The sequence below is a fragment of the Bacillus rossius genome, chromosome 15, assembly GCF_032445375.1.
Source record: "Bacillus rossius redtenbacheri isolate Brsri chromosome 15, Brsri_v3, whole genome shotgun sequence".
In the NCBI taxonomy this organism is placed as follows: Eukaryota; Metazoa; Arthropoda; class Insecta; order Phasmatodea; family Bacillidae; genus Bacillus; species Bacillus rossius.
This window is the reverse complement of record NC_086342.1, coordinates 15,613,866-15,626,762: the sequence shown is the minus strand read 5'-3', so window position 1 is coordinate 15,626,762 and position 12,897 is coordinate 15,613,866. Positions and strand designations below refer to the sequence as shown.

General features: G+C 32.9%; 1 protein-coding gene across 8 annotated transcripts in view; it reads left to right on the top strand.

The window, feature by feature from the left end:
• LOC134539463 (uncharacterized) overlaps positions 1 to 12,897 on the top strand; it is a 58,634-nt gene that overhangs the window by 33,233 nt on the left and 12,504 nt on the right. For all 8 annotated transcript variants that reach the window (XM_063381519.1, XM_063381516.1, XM_063381515.1 and 5 more), the window contains 3 exons: positions 8,875 to 9,071; positions 11,377 to 11,518; positions 11,805 to 11,825. In XM_063381519.1, coding sequence (XP_063237589.1) covers positions 8,875 to 9,071; positions 11,377 to 11,518; positions 11,805 to 11,825 — 360 coding nt within the window. The remainder of the gene's footprint in view (positions 1 to 8,874; positions 9,072 to 11,376; positions 11,519 to 11,804; positions 11,826 to 12,897) is intronic.

The following is a 12,897-nucleotide window of genomic DNA, read 5'->3' as shown; positions in this document are numbered from 1 at the left end:
GGCTCGACTTCCCCCTGCGTGGATACGCTGGAGCTGGAACTCACCGGTCCACTCTCAGCGGCAGGCACTCTATGTCAGGGGGGCGACAGTAGATAGGACAAACTGAATCCTTAAAAATGGGATCATACCATGTTTCACCAACATCGGAAAAAAAAAATAGATTACAAGTTTTGATCTCTTTAGTTTATTACATATCCAGTTGTTATAATTACATAAGGCTATCTTTGTATTGTCTCGTGGTAATAATGGGATTTGAAAGTAAAAGTATATAGTATTTTTTAAATGTCACTGAAAACTAGATGCTGCGTGGCATATTGCCGAAAACGAAAATTAGAGCACGTTGGCCTGTCGTTCTCCATATTACCTGCTACCGGTACAGTAGTTTTTGAAGTTGAAATTAAAAAAAATATAATGGAATGGAAAATAAATATAATAAACAGAAATAAGATTCATTACTAAACGATCATCAGTTTCAATCTGGCTGCATAATTTGAACTTTATTAGTGCAGAAAAATATTATATAAACACATTCACTTGTAGAATTATTTCTAAGATGAATTGGTGGTTGTGCGGTTAAGGCTAAGATCCTTAGTTTTGCAGCCTCCAAGAAAATTATTTCTCCCATGAATATCGTAGTAGATAAAAAATACATACTAGACAGAATTGTAAATAAAACTTTGAATTTTGTAAATATGACGATAAAATTTTTTTCAAAAAATGCTTTCTTATTTAATTTTAATTTTGAAATTTTCAAAACTAAATATTAGGTATATATTTTAACGGTACACGGCTGTTACTTTGCACACAACTTAAAGGAGGTACAATGAACAATTCTGTCTAGTAATTTTTTTAATACAACGTACAGAATTTAAATAATCTGAGTATTAAATACTGTGATTTAACTGTCACTTGCCGCTGATGAAAGGAACGAGTTCAACAGTTTGCCGCTAGAGCTCCGATTAGTTCCGAGTTTACTCACTAGATGGCTCTAATATCGCAGGAGTTCAGGCGGGAATATTATCGCTTCGAAACGGTCAAAACACAACTCTAGTATCAGCAATAGTAATCAATAAATTGAAAACCGTCTCACGTTGTCGACAATTTCTATAGATATATTTGTCAGCTTTTCAGTGATGTAAATTATTATTAATATGCTTCACTTGTCGTGACAAATTTATTCATAGAATATTATTTATTTAAAATCATCTAACTACAATTACTGAATTGTTTTAGTAGATAGAGATTTATTATAATAGTTGGGCGTCTTAAAAAAAAACTTATTTTGGAAATACTAAAGTGCTAAATATGATTATAATATCTAACCTGTTTCGTTTACAGGCATCTGTGTGAACGTCGCACATTACATTTTATTACAACATTATTTCACATATTATCTTAGTGACTTCATTATGTATTTTGATATGACTCTTTACCTTTACACATGAATGAATCCTGCAATCACGGTGTATTAAAATAATAGAAAAATGGTTTCATATAATAATATAACTTCCAAAATCAATTTAAATTATTAAATTATTATTTATACTTCTATTCAAGAATCGTACATTCAAGACAAATAAATAATGTTTAAGATTTTATTAGAATATTTCAATTATTGTTAAAAAAAAATATTTGCAAAATGACAATGATTTTCTATAAATTTATTTAATTATATTTCTTTAGTTATATTTATTTAATTGTGTTTCTTTAATTATATTTGTACCTCGACTTAAGCTCTGGTAGAATGGGCTGTACCTCTGGGTGTAATGTTACATAAATGAGTTATGATCAAAATATTAATTGTTACTATTGCAACTCTATAGAGATGTTTAAAAAAAATAGTAACTGAAGGACCAGCCGCCTATGGCAACTTCCTCCCGTAATGATTTAGTTATGTATATAACGATACAAAAATAAGGGCCAATCTCTCGATGCTGTCGTTGAACAATGGTTAACTAAAAGTCGTTTAAAATTACCTTTGGTTTTTAACAATAGATTTTTCACTACCCAAGCATTTATTGTATCACTAACCTTGAGCAGTTAAACATTTTCGTTGGTTACACAAGTTCGTTAGAAACACAATTACAAAGCAGTGGCGATTCTTTTTTTTAATTTTTCTTCTGGGGTCATGTAAAATTATGTTTGTAAACAAATATTGGCCAGAAAGAATTATATATTTTTCAATTTAACTTCCACTACATTATTTGCAACTATAAATGATCAAAGAAACATAAGTTCCAAGTGCGCGCATACACGCACGCATATGTATACATGTAAATACTTTTGAACAAGTGAAATGAGGAGTTTTAGCAAATAAACATTCAGGTAATTTTCCAAAATACAATTTTAAAGACCTTTATATTGTGTTCTTACATTTTCAGTTAGATTTATTTAAATTATTTGGCAAATATTACAATCTAAAAACTTTTGTAAGTATGTCTAGTAATTTTTTTAGGTAATTTTATTTGTGTTACAAGAAACCGAAGACCTTGCTGAAGTAAAATTATTATGTATATAAAATGTGTTTAAATGAGTGTGTTATACTTAGATGAAATTGATGTAGAATTATATGACATAAAATTATATTGTTTTACCAGCCTTTGAGCTTTCTAGCTTACGTGAAATTGTTATAATTAAACTTTATTGCCTAAGTTTTGAATTGCTCGAATATGCAAAAAGTAATTCACTCGCTCACACACTGGCCTATAAAAATTCCAACCCACTACAGAGAACCACCAAATATATTGCGTAAGTGTTTCTGAAATGGAGTTAAACTTTAAAATTGCCTTTATTATTTCAAAAAAATAATTGAAAACTCCAAGCAAATGTAAGAACACGTCTGCTAGATATAATGGAAGATTATAATGCCGTGTCAGAATTCGCCTGAAGAATATACTTGTAGATACTTTGGAAGTGACTTCGCAAGGCTGTCAGAAATGGACGTGAAGTATGCTATGCAATACGCAAGTAAATGAATCTGTGTAATTCTCGCGTACTTCCAGTTGAAAATACGTCTTCATTTGAAAAAAATTTGGTCATATTTTATATATCATTTAAATAATTTAAGAGGTCGTAAAATAAATATCATTTATTTTGTATTTTACTGGTATCAATAAATAAATTGACAAAATTAATTTATGGATGTTTAAAACGAAGTTTCAACAAACACATGTATATATTTAGCCTACCGATCGTTACTACAAAACAAAAGTACAATAATAATGTAAGATGCCTTAAATTCACGTGACAGCGATGAAGTGTTAGGTAAAAGAAAGGACTAATTTCACATGTGTTTAAAAATAAAATCCAAACATCCTTTTCGGCTGGCTAAACATTGAACATATCCGGATTCGTCAAAGGCAAGTGAAGTACGCAAGGTTGTAAACATGTAATTGCATTACTTTCTGATTAATTTTAATAAAATTATGCATACCTCCAAAAAATGTTCAGTTAAAATTAGTATTGTATTGGTGTTTGTATTAAAATATAATGTATACCGGGTATATTTTTATTGTGTTTTAAGGTTTGTTGACTTTTGTACCTCATGTACTTTTGGTGAAAAGTGAAAATGTAATTATGTAGGTATTATTTATTATCAGGGCCCAAAGCATAACTTTATGTTCGTTGGCCGAAAATGAATTGAAGTTATACTTGTATATCTAAGAAAAATATTTGTATTTTGTATTAATGTAAGTATTTTATTATGTAAATTTTTATTACTTACAAATATTTTGTACTCATAATATCTAGTTTCTATTTGTCTTAAGACATAATCAAATTATACACTCAGCAAAAAATATTTATTGGTTCGCAATTTTTCATTGTTACAATATTTTAAAATGTAAATTTGCTATTCAGCAATATCAAATTCTAAAACGTGAGTAAAAATTATCATTAAATTATATCAATGGCATATTTATTGGATTAGTATTCCTTGCTCCTAATCACTTACTCTGGTTGATTACCTTCTGTATAACCTCAGTCAGTGATCGTAATTTATGTACACCTTTTCCCCACTAAGACGATTCAGGTGCAGATTCTGGAGCAGTGTTTTTTTATGTACGGATGTGTCAATAAATCCGTCAGTTTGTGGGTGGTGTTGGGGGGGGGGGGGGAATTACTACTCTTAAAATATCACTTTATCTGTATGCACGATAAAATATCCTTTGGTTAGCTCCCTTCGAAATATTCTTATACAACCTATGACGTGTAGCCTACTCCTTAGATATTTTACTTCCAACACGTTTGATTGCGTAGAGAAGGCGATTCTTCGTGTATGTGGCCCTTTCAGAATTAAATTATTATTAGTTACAACTGATGTTTATTTCGAGCCTCTTTGACTTCCAGTTCATACATAAAAGACGAACTACCAGTGATGCTTGACGTCACCAGTAGGGATAGCGTGAAGGAGCTCCTCATTTCGCCAGACGCGACTGGCATACACACGTATTTATATTGCAATAATAAATTACTAAATGATAGCTTATTTTTCGAAAATATGATTATGTTTTTTTACAAGAAGTACGAATGCCAGGACATTTACAAATAACATCGTTTTTAAACATCACATATAAAAAAAGGAAGTGTAATCAAAAGCCATAAGCTGCAGGTCAGCTAAAAACGGAAACCAAACATTTTTCTAGCTCTAGCCTCATGTATACATGCTTAAAAATATAATACATTTAAAACACTAAAATTAATGCAATAACCTGCAATATTTTGAAGACAGATATTCAGCTACAAAATATTCTCCGATAGTATAAGAAGTTCACCTGTATATATAGTTGCAAAGAAAAATACAGTCCTAATGAGATATCAAATATAGCAAATAATACCGCTTTGCAACATAACGTCATGCTATTAGATGGTCAACGTTCAACTGTTTGTGTAATACACATACGCACACACCTGTGACAAAATGTGTAAAGAAATAAAATTTGTAGGAGCGCAAAACCTTTATAGTACACAGTTAAAAATTATTATTATATTTTTTACGGGGGCAGAAAAACTACATTACTGGCCAACTTATTTGAATGTAGCGGTTAGTTGTGAACGAGCGTTCTTGGAAAAGAGACCAAATCTTGATAGTTTTGGCCACATAATCACCGCAGTAAAACATACAATTCGTATATCGTATATGTGTAGTGCACCAAATTAATATTTATTATAATTACCTTGGGTTGCACTCGGTTACGTACGGGTTTCTAACTGAAATGTACCAAAAATAGTAATATTTATTCTCTTGCGCTTTGTTGAGGATCGAGTAGTCTTGGATGGGTGTATGGGAAAGGGACAGATAGGCAAAGGGATTGGAAATCTAATGCTAGCCGAGGAAGAGTACACCCTTCCCCACCCCCCTCTCCAAGACCAGTCGTAAACATGACACCCCGCTGGGCGATAAGAATTCTGAGAACAGCGTCCTCTTGCCCACCCCCCTCCTTTTTCCGCGCGTCGCTACATCGTTCAACAGTACTGCTAATGCGCTCTGTTGAGGACAAAGATAACTACGCGTGTCTTTGCCCGCTCGCGAGAAACTCAGGATCTTAGCCTTAAAGGCGTCGGGTATATTCAATTGTAATTGTATCAGGCCTACCGGTCGCGAGTTCAAATCCACCTTGAACCAATTTTTTTTCTATTACGGAAATAGTTTAACGTCCCATTATAAGGACTAACATAAAGCAATTTTACAATATCAGTAGCCTTTATCGAAACAATATAAAATATGGTGACTACAAAGGTGCCAACTCTCACACGCTAAACCTTTCTCAGGTTGTATCTGGCTGTAATTTTTTCGTTGTCAAGTTGCAAAGAAATGGTATGATCGCAAGGGTTTTGTTTACAAATTTAAGTAAACGATCATTACTATGGGAGTGGCGCCTCTCCCTTTACTTACTCTATGCTCTATGTTACCGGCAAAGACAACTGCTTGTGGGGTCTTGAGACGTCCCACGCACCTCCATCTCTGTACTGGAAAGCTCGTGGTCGAGAATTGAGTGCAACGATTCCGGTGAATATTAGGTTTTATTGCTGTACAGAAAACAGCAAATAGTCCAGCTTTCATGCTGGCCAGGACACCGCAGTGGACTGGCCCCGAAGGTGCAAGCTCGCCGAATAATGCAAAATGCTCCGGGGGAGCTTTAATTAGTTAAGTTACGCAGTCTGCCGCCGGGGTAGGCCTCGAAGGTCAATTAAAAAAAAGGTTTAAAATAATTACGACAGCGGATGATAACAGATCAGTTAAGAGCAATAGTTCAAGTCCACTAGGTGCTGAGATGCGTCCTGCCCCGTATGGTGTACGGAAGAGACTTCTTGGGCCATGCGTGTACATGGCTGCAGGAAGTGCTGAATTTACCGTTAGAAGATTGATATAACAGACAATTAAACATAACATATTTAAACCCTTTAAAAATTATATTTATGTTAGTTTGGACTTATGTATTACATATTACAGTTATTTAGTTATTAACTACATTATTTTAAAAATATGAAGTCTCCACTGCTCAAGTTAGGTGGGGGCCGAACACACACACACACACACACACACACACACACACACACACTTGTTGGCGGGAGGTTTAAACTAGAGGGTGTTTGTGGGGGGGGAGGGGGTCTGCAGCGACGTGAGGCTCATTGGGCTTAGGGGGGGCATAGCCCTGGTCAACGTCAATATGATTTTTGTGTTTATTATTCAATAAAACAATTTTAAAAAATTAAAAATGTTAAATTACAATATAGCTAATGGTTTAAATAGGCTTGAAGTAAATATTTGTATGTATTTGACATACTTAAATTTAAAAAAAAATATGTATGTATTTTGTTTAATTGGTTTACTTTACATATTGTTTATTGGTTATTTAGCCAAAATATTTTAGTCTTGGAAATTAATTTTTATCACTAGGATTCAAGGGTATTTAAGAGATGATAATATGAAAATAATATGAAATTTTAATGATTTGTATGACAGTTAACTCTCTTAAGTTATAATTTCATCAGTGTCATCATGTGTATGGTCATGGGAATGACTGAATGGAAACACAATAACTAGTTTAAATCATGAAATTACCATTTCAAACGCAGACTAAATTTTGGGAGTGCTTTTCATCCCCCTACACACACACACACACACACACACACACACACACACACACACACACACACACACGCGCGCGCGCGTGTGTGCGCATGTGCGCATGTGCGCATGTGTATTTTACCCCCTTTACCCTCCAACCCCTGGAGACAGAGTGACATAAATATATTAGAGCAAGATCCACAGTCACATTGCACATGCATGCATATTATTGGTTGTTGTTGAAGTGAAGTTCAGTTATACTGTCTGCATGATGTGAGCTGTTAGTGTTGCACTGTGAAAATGTCCAGCTTCTGCCTGATGCCTGAGATGTTTCTCTTGTAAACCAACAGATAAAATAACTTATGTTAATTTACATGGTCAGATGGTAATACCATATTTAAAACAGTTATGCTTGAACAGCATGCAAAATAAGTTTTTTTTATATAAAAATGTGATAATAAATTTAACGTGGCCAACAAGTTTACGAGTCCATGAAACACAAATTAGGGACTTGGCTGTAATGCTATGCACTTTTTTTTTCAATCCAATTTCACATATGTAGACATTCTTAATGATCTGCTACCGTAGGTAGAAGTAAGCATTACTGTATAAATAAACCTTATTATAACAAGAAATAATGAAGACACATTAATTTGAAGCGATGAAAAATATTGAACAGAATTTATAATGATGTCGCATGTAATTGTTGGTAAAATAATAGTTTGGTATAGAGGTAATTATGTTAATTTTTTACTGTTTTTAAAAGTGCTTTCTTAGTATATATGTATTGTTTAGTGAAAAATCTGAACTTTTAAATGTTGTCATTTGCTATACAATCTTATGTTTTTTTTTTTTTATATTAGTGAAGAATTCAAGTACAGTGTAAACCCTATATAACAACACTTAACGGACTGAGCATTTTTTGGCGTTAAAGAGAGTGGTCGTTAATGGAGAGAAATAAAAGATATAATTTTACTATTCTATAATAATATGTATTTACTAATATAGTACACATTTAACATACAAACATTAATGTTCATACAAATAACAACACTTAATGCGTATAGTCTGTTATCTTCATCTGATGTTTTTTGCTGCTCCGATATTTTAATTGTATTTTCTTATGTTTCTTCTTATTTTAATTATTGTATTTTCTTTGTTTTTCCGTATTGTAGACACGGTAGAGCGGCTAAATCCAAAGTATCTTCCAACATCACTGATCTTTTCTAACCGCTTCTATTGAACGTATTAATAAAACTTTTTCGACAATACACAAAGATTTTCATTTACTTGTCATGTTTACAGTTTGAAAGTCTGTAAGCAACTGCAATAATGATAACGTGTAACAACTTGACAAAATTCTAGTGACCGAGGTAAACATGTGCAAGTTCATCATACAAAAACAAAAGACAAAATTTCTTAGAATCTCCGGTACGTCAGTCGAAGTAAACACGTGCTATATAATACAACAACAAAACTGCAAACAAAAGAACGTACACAGCTGCAGTTCTTATCAACTTCGGCACCTTAGAAAGTACTGCTTAATGATTTATAATGCTGTATTGTTGTCGTTAAATAGAGAGAGCGTGATGCTATATAGAGTGTATTATTGTATAGAAAACAAGGTAAACCAACCAAAGTCAAGCAATTTCGACGTTATAAGGAGTTTGTCGTTAAATCGAGTGATGTTATAAAGAGGTTACACTGTAGTAGAGTACTTTTGATAAACCATTTCTCTGTCATCCAAATAACAAGACATTTATTTTTATTTTGCCTTCTACCTAAGCTGTTTTCGTTTGTTTTAGATGTTGCAATGTGGCTGAAGTCGGTGAGCCTCAGTCCTTTCCACTGGGTGTTTGATGGCCTCTGCTACGAGGCCATACTGGATCTCACCAAGGATAAACTAGCGAGGTTCAACATCAAGGAGAATGATTGTGATAAGATAATGTTCAGAATCACACAGCTGATCGAGCGACCGACGAGGCTTCGTGCACTGGAGGGGGTAATTTTATATTTGTTTTCTGACTTGGTGTTCAAAAATTTTTTCCAAAATTCATTTTTATTACACTTGCCAAAATACCATCCTGCTGATCACAGTAACGTTGCAGTAGCTGTCCTGTAGGGGCTTTATGGCATTTACTGTTATAACTGTGGCCATGATGGTGGAGTAAAGTACCCCGCCTCTCACGTAGGCAGTCTGAGTTTGATTCCTGACAAGATCGAGCACAGTTTTTTCACAAGTGACGAAACATGGTGGACGTTGATTTGGACCCGGTGGGCTTTCTCGTGGCACTGTAGTTTTTTCCCTGTCCGTAGGCTTCAATCTCGCATCGTCAACCCCCACGTTGTATCTAATGACCCCATGTCGACGTAAATAACGCTCCTGAATTTTACGGTGCCAGAACGAAGGTTAAAAGTTTACCTGGCGTATTTCACGTAACCCACTTCGCTTGACATTACAACACCGCATTGGTAGGGACAAGAATTTATGGTTTTATAGTTTTTATGTCATTTTCATTTTTAAAACCAGAGATTTGGGTGTTTTTTTTTTTATTCATAGAAATTGTGTATTACACAACAATAATGAAATAAAATAATTCCTAAATATTTATTTCTCCAAAACAAATTCTCATCTTCATAAAATTTTGCTGTTTATTGCTACTGTCATAGTTTAAAACAACCTTGAAGAGCTACTAAATTGTGTTCAGGAAATGCACTTTTATTACAGAAGTAGTATAGTCTTAGATCAATACTTTCTATTTTACATAATATTAAATGGTTAAGCTCTGATGCACATGGTTGCTACAGGACTAGAAAACCGGGAAAACCGGGAAATGTCAGGAAAATTAAAATGTTCAGGGAATTCCGGGAAATGTCAGGGAAAATTCTACGAATTCTGGAAATTTTAAAGTTTCGTATAATTAAAACAAAGCTTTGTTTTGATGCGCTCGTACCGCTACCGAACGACTCCGCTAAAAGGCTGCTGTTTACGGCACACTGCAATTGCAACTTTTTTTTTACTTGGTCTACGATTGTCCGTTGCAAAAGGCTGTTACAACCACCCACCATAACTTCTGGCCAATCCAGGCACTCATTTGTTCACTAGCGAACCCGGCCTTCATTTGTTCGTGTTTTGATCCTTTTTAATTTGCCCTTGAGACTTTGTGTTTTGTTCCGTTCCATGCAGTGAATTACAGAACGGGCATGGCGTCGTTTATCTTTTGAAGGCTATTATTACATGGAATAAGATGAGTACAAAGCTTATTACGTGAATTTAAAGGCGTTGTTTCAGGTGAAGTTAGTTTTTGATGCGATCATAAAATAAAGTAAAGAGGCAATACCAATTCTCATTTTGAAAACTACCAAGCTGATACAAAAACACGTGGATTTTGTGTGCGGTTATGTTTTTGTATTTTTTCTACCTATTTTTTAAATTACTTTTTTTAATTGCTTTTTTTTAAACCGTTTTAATCCGTGAGTTCTGTTACATGACACTTACATTGTGTTTAAAAAAATATGCATAACTGAACATGTTTTTCCCCAGAATCGTTAGTTAACATTGTAAAATTGTAAGAGTATTGCATGTTGTAATGCTGCTATTGTAATTCTCTAAGTAGGCCCGTTATATTGCTAGGTGTGAATTTGTAATTGTTTTTGTATTTGTGTAGTTATATTTTTTTAAGAATTCATAAACAATGTTTTAACCTAACCTGAAAATATTAATAGGTTATGTACTTTTTTTTTAGCTTAGAGATGTCGAAGAAAACTACTTTTAAGGAGAATTGGCTCAAGGAGCCACAGTTTCAGCATATAAAACCCTCTGCTAAAAACATAAATTCTGCGTACTGCACTTTGTGCTACAAAAGTTTTCAACTCAGCAATATGGGTCGAAGAGCTCTCACCAGCCATGTCAAAATAAAAAAAACACATTCGCAATTCTGCCGTCAAAATAACACAAAAAAAACTTATTTTACGTCATGTTGAAATTTTTATATTACATTTAATCATATGCACGTTAATATTTATGGTATGTAGGTACTTCAAAAGAAAGTCAGGGAATTTTTCTCTTAAATTTCTGGAAAACAGGGAAAAGTCAGGGAATTCTAAGATTCTATTTCCGTAGCAACCATGCAACATCATTAGCTAAGTTACATAATTTATATATTTTATGAAATTTTTTATAAAACCTTAAAAACCCTGGAATTAAGTTCTGCCAATAAAGTGGCCACCCTGAATTGATACTTGTTGAGGTAGACACATGTGTGTTTTTTATTATTATTAATATATATTATTTTATTTTTTTACAGACCATAGGAAATGGTGATTTTCTTGGCCTAATAGTTGGCCTGGAGGAAATGGAATCAATTCTTCTCTCACCGCTAAAACCTACAATAGATGTGTTTGATATGAATGATATTCCTGAACTTATTATCAAGGTTTTTATGAGAGGTAAGGATCATACTTGTGTATTACGGGGTATTATGTTTCAAAAGTAATAACAACTTTACGTTGCTAAAGTATTATTTTTCATTTTCAATTATTTAATAATTTAGTTAAGTGCATACCTTTTGAGTTAAATTTTGAAGAAAAAAAAATGTATGAATATATTTCTTTTCCATAGTATATGTCTTCTATCATAGTTTGTTTTTTATTAGAAATCAATGACAGTATATGTTAAAGTAATATAGTTTTAATGAAAATTTCCTTTTTTCATGTTTGTTGCCTTCCCCATCAGTGGTCATTAAACTACAACGAGGTGAGTACAGTATCTACATTTTTTATTGCATAGTATATGTGCATAGATTTTTTGTTTTGATCCAAGTTTTTTTAACTGAAAAATGCTTTTATGATTTGGTAAAATATTATCCTGTATTTCTTTTGACGTGTTTTTTCAGACCTTGTAAGGTCTTGAAAAGTTCTTACAATATTTAAGCTTTAAATCATTGATGGTCAAACTTTTAAACATTGAGAGCCAGTTACGAAACATTTAACAATCTAGTAGTCCAATTGGTATTTTGTTTATACTTTCTCTTGTTCCCCAAAGATGCAACCGAGCATTAAATCAGTAATATAACTGCTTTAATCAAGAACAGTTGAAAAGAATAGCTTGTAAACTGAAATTTGGCTGGGTTTAGTCTAGTAGTAGATTCCATTTAGCGAGAAGGAATAATGACTAATGCTTGGTGGGCCACAAATAGTGTAAGTGGCTGACACTGACTGCAGGCTGGAAACCGTTGTGGGTGACTGACAAAAAATTGAGTTTTGAGTTTGTTTCCCAGCATGCAAATGTGCTCAGGTATAAACTTTACATTTGATATATATATATATATATATATATATATATATATATATATATATATATATATATATATATATATATATATATATATATATATATATATATATTCTACTGTTTTGCAATCTCTAATTGTTTACCAATCTTTGATTAGCTCAAAATTTTATGGTGGCATTAATGGAGTCTTTTATACAAAGTAATAGCTTTGGGACAGTATATCGAAAACCTTCCACAATATAGAATATGCATTTTGCTTCTGTAGTTACACTTAAAATACTTTTTTTTTTGTACTGTCTTTATTTGTTAGGCCATTGTGCTACTATAATTTTTTGGCTGAAACTACCAAAAAAAAAAGTTTTTTCTTCTTCTCAAAACATAATCCTGGTTTAGCCACTGCTTTGGTACATTATTACAACTCGGTTCAGACAGGCTAAAAGATTACCTAAGTTGCAACGTTCACAAAAACCTTCAAAAATAAATAACTAATTAAATTCTGAAAATTTTCGTACAAAATTCCTTGTAGATGTGCAAA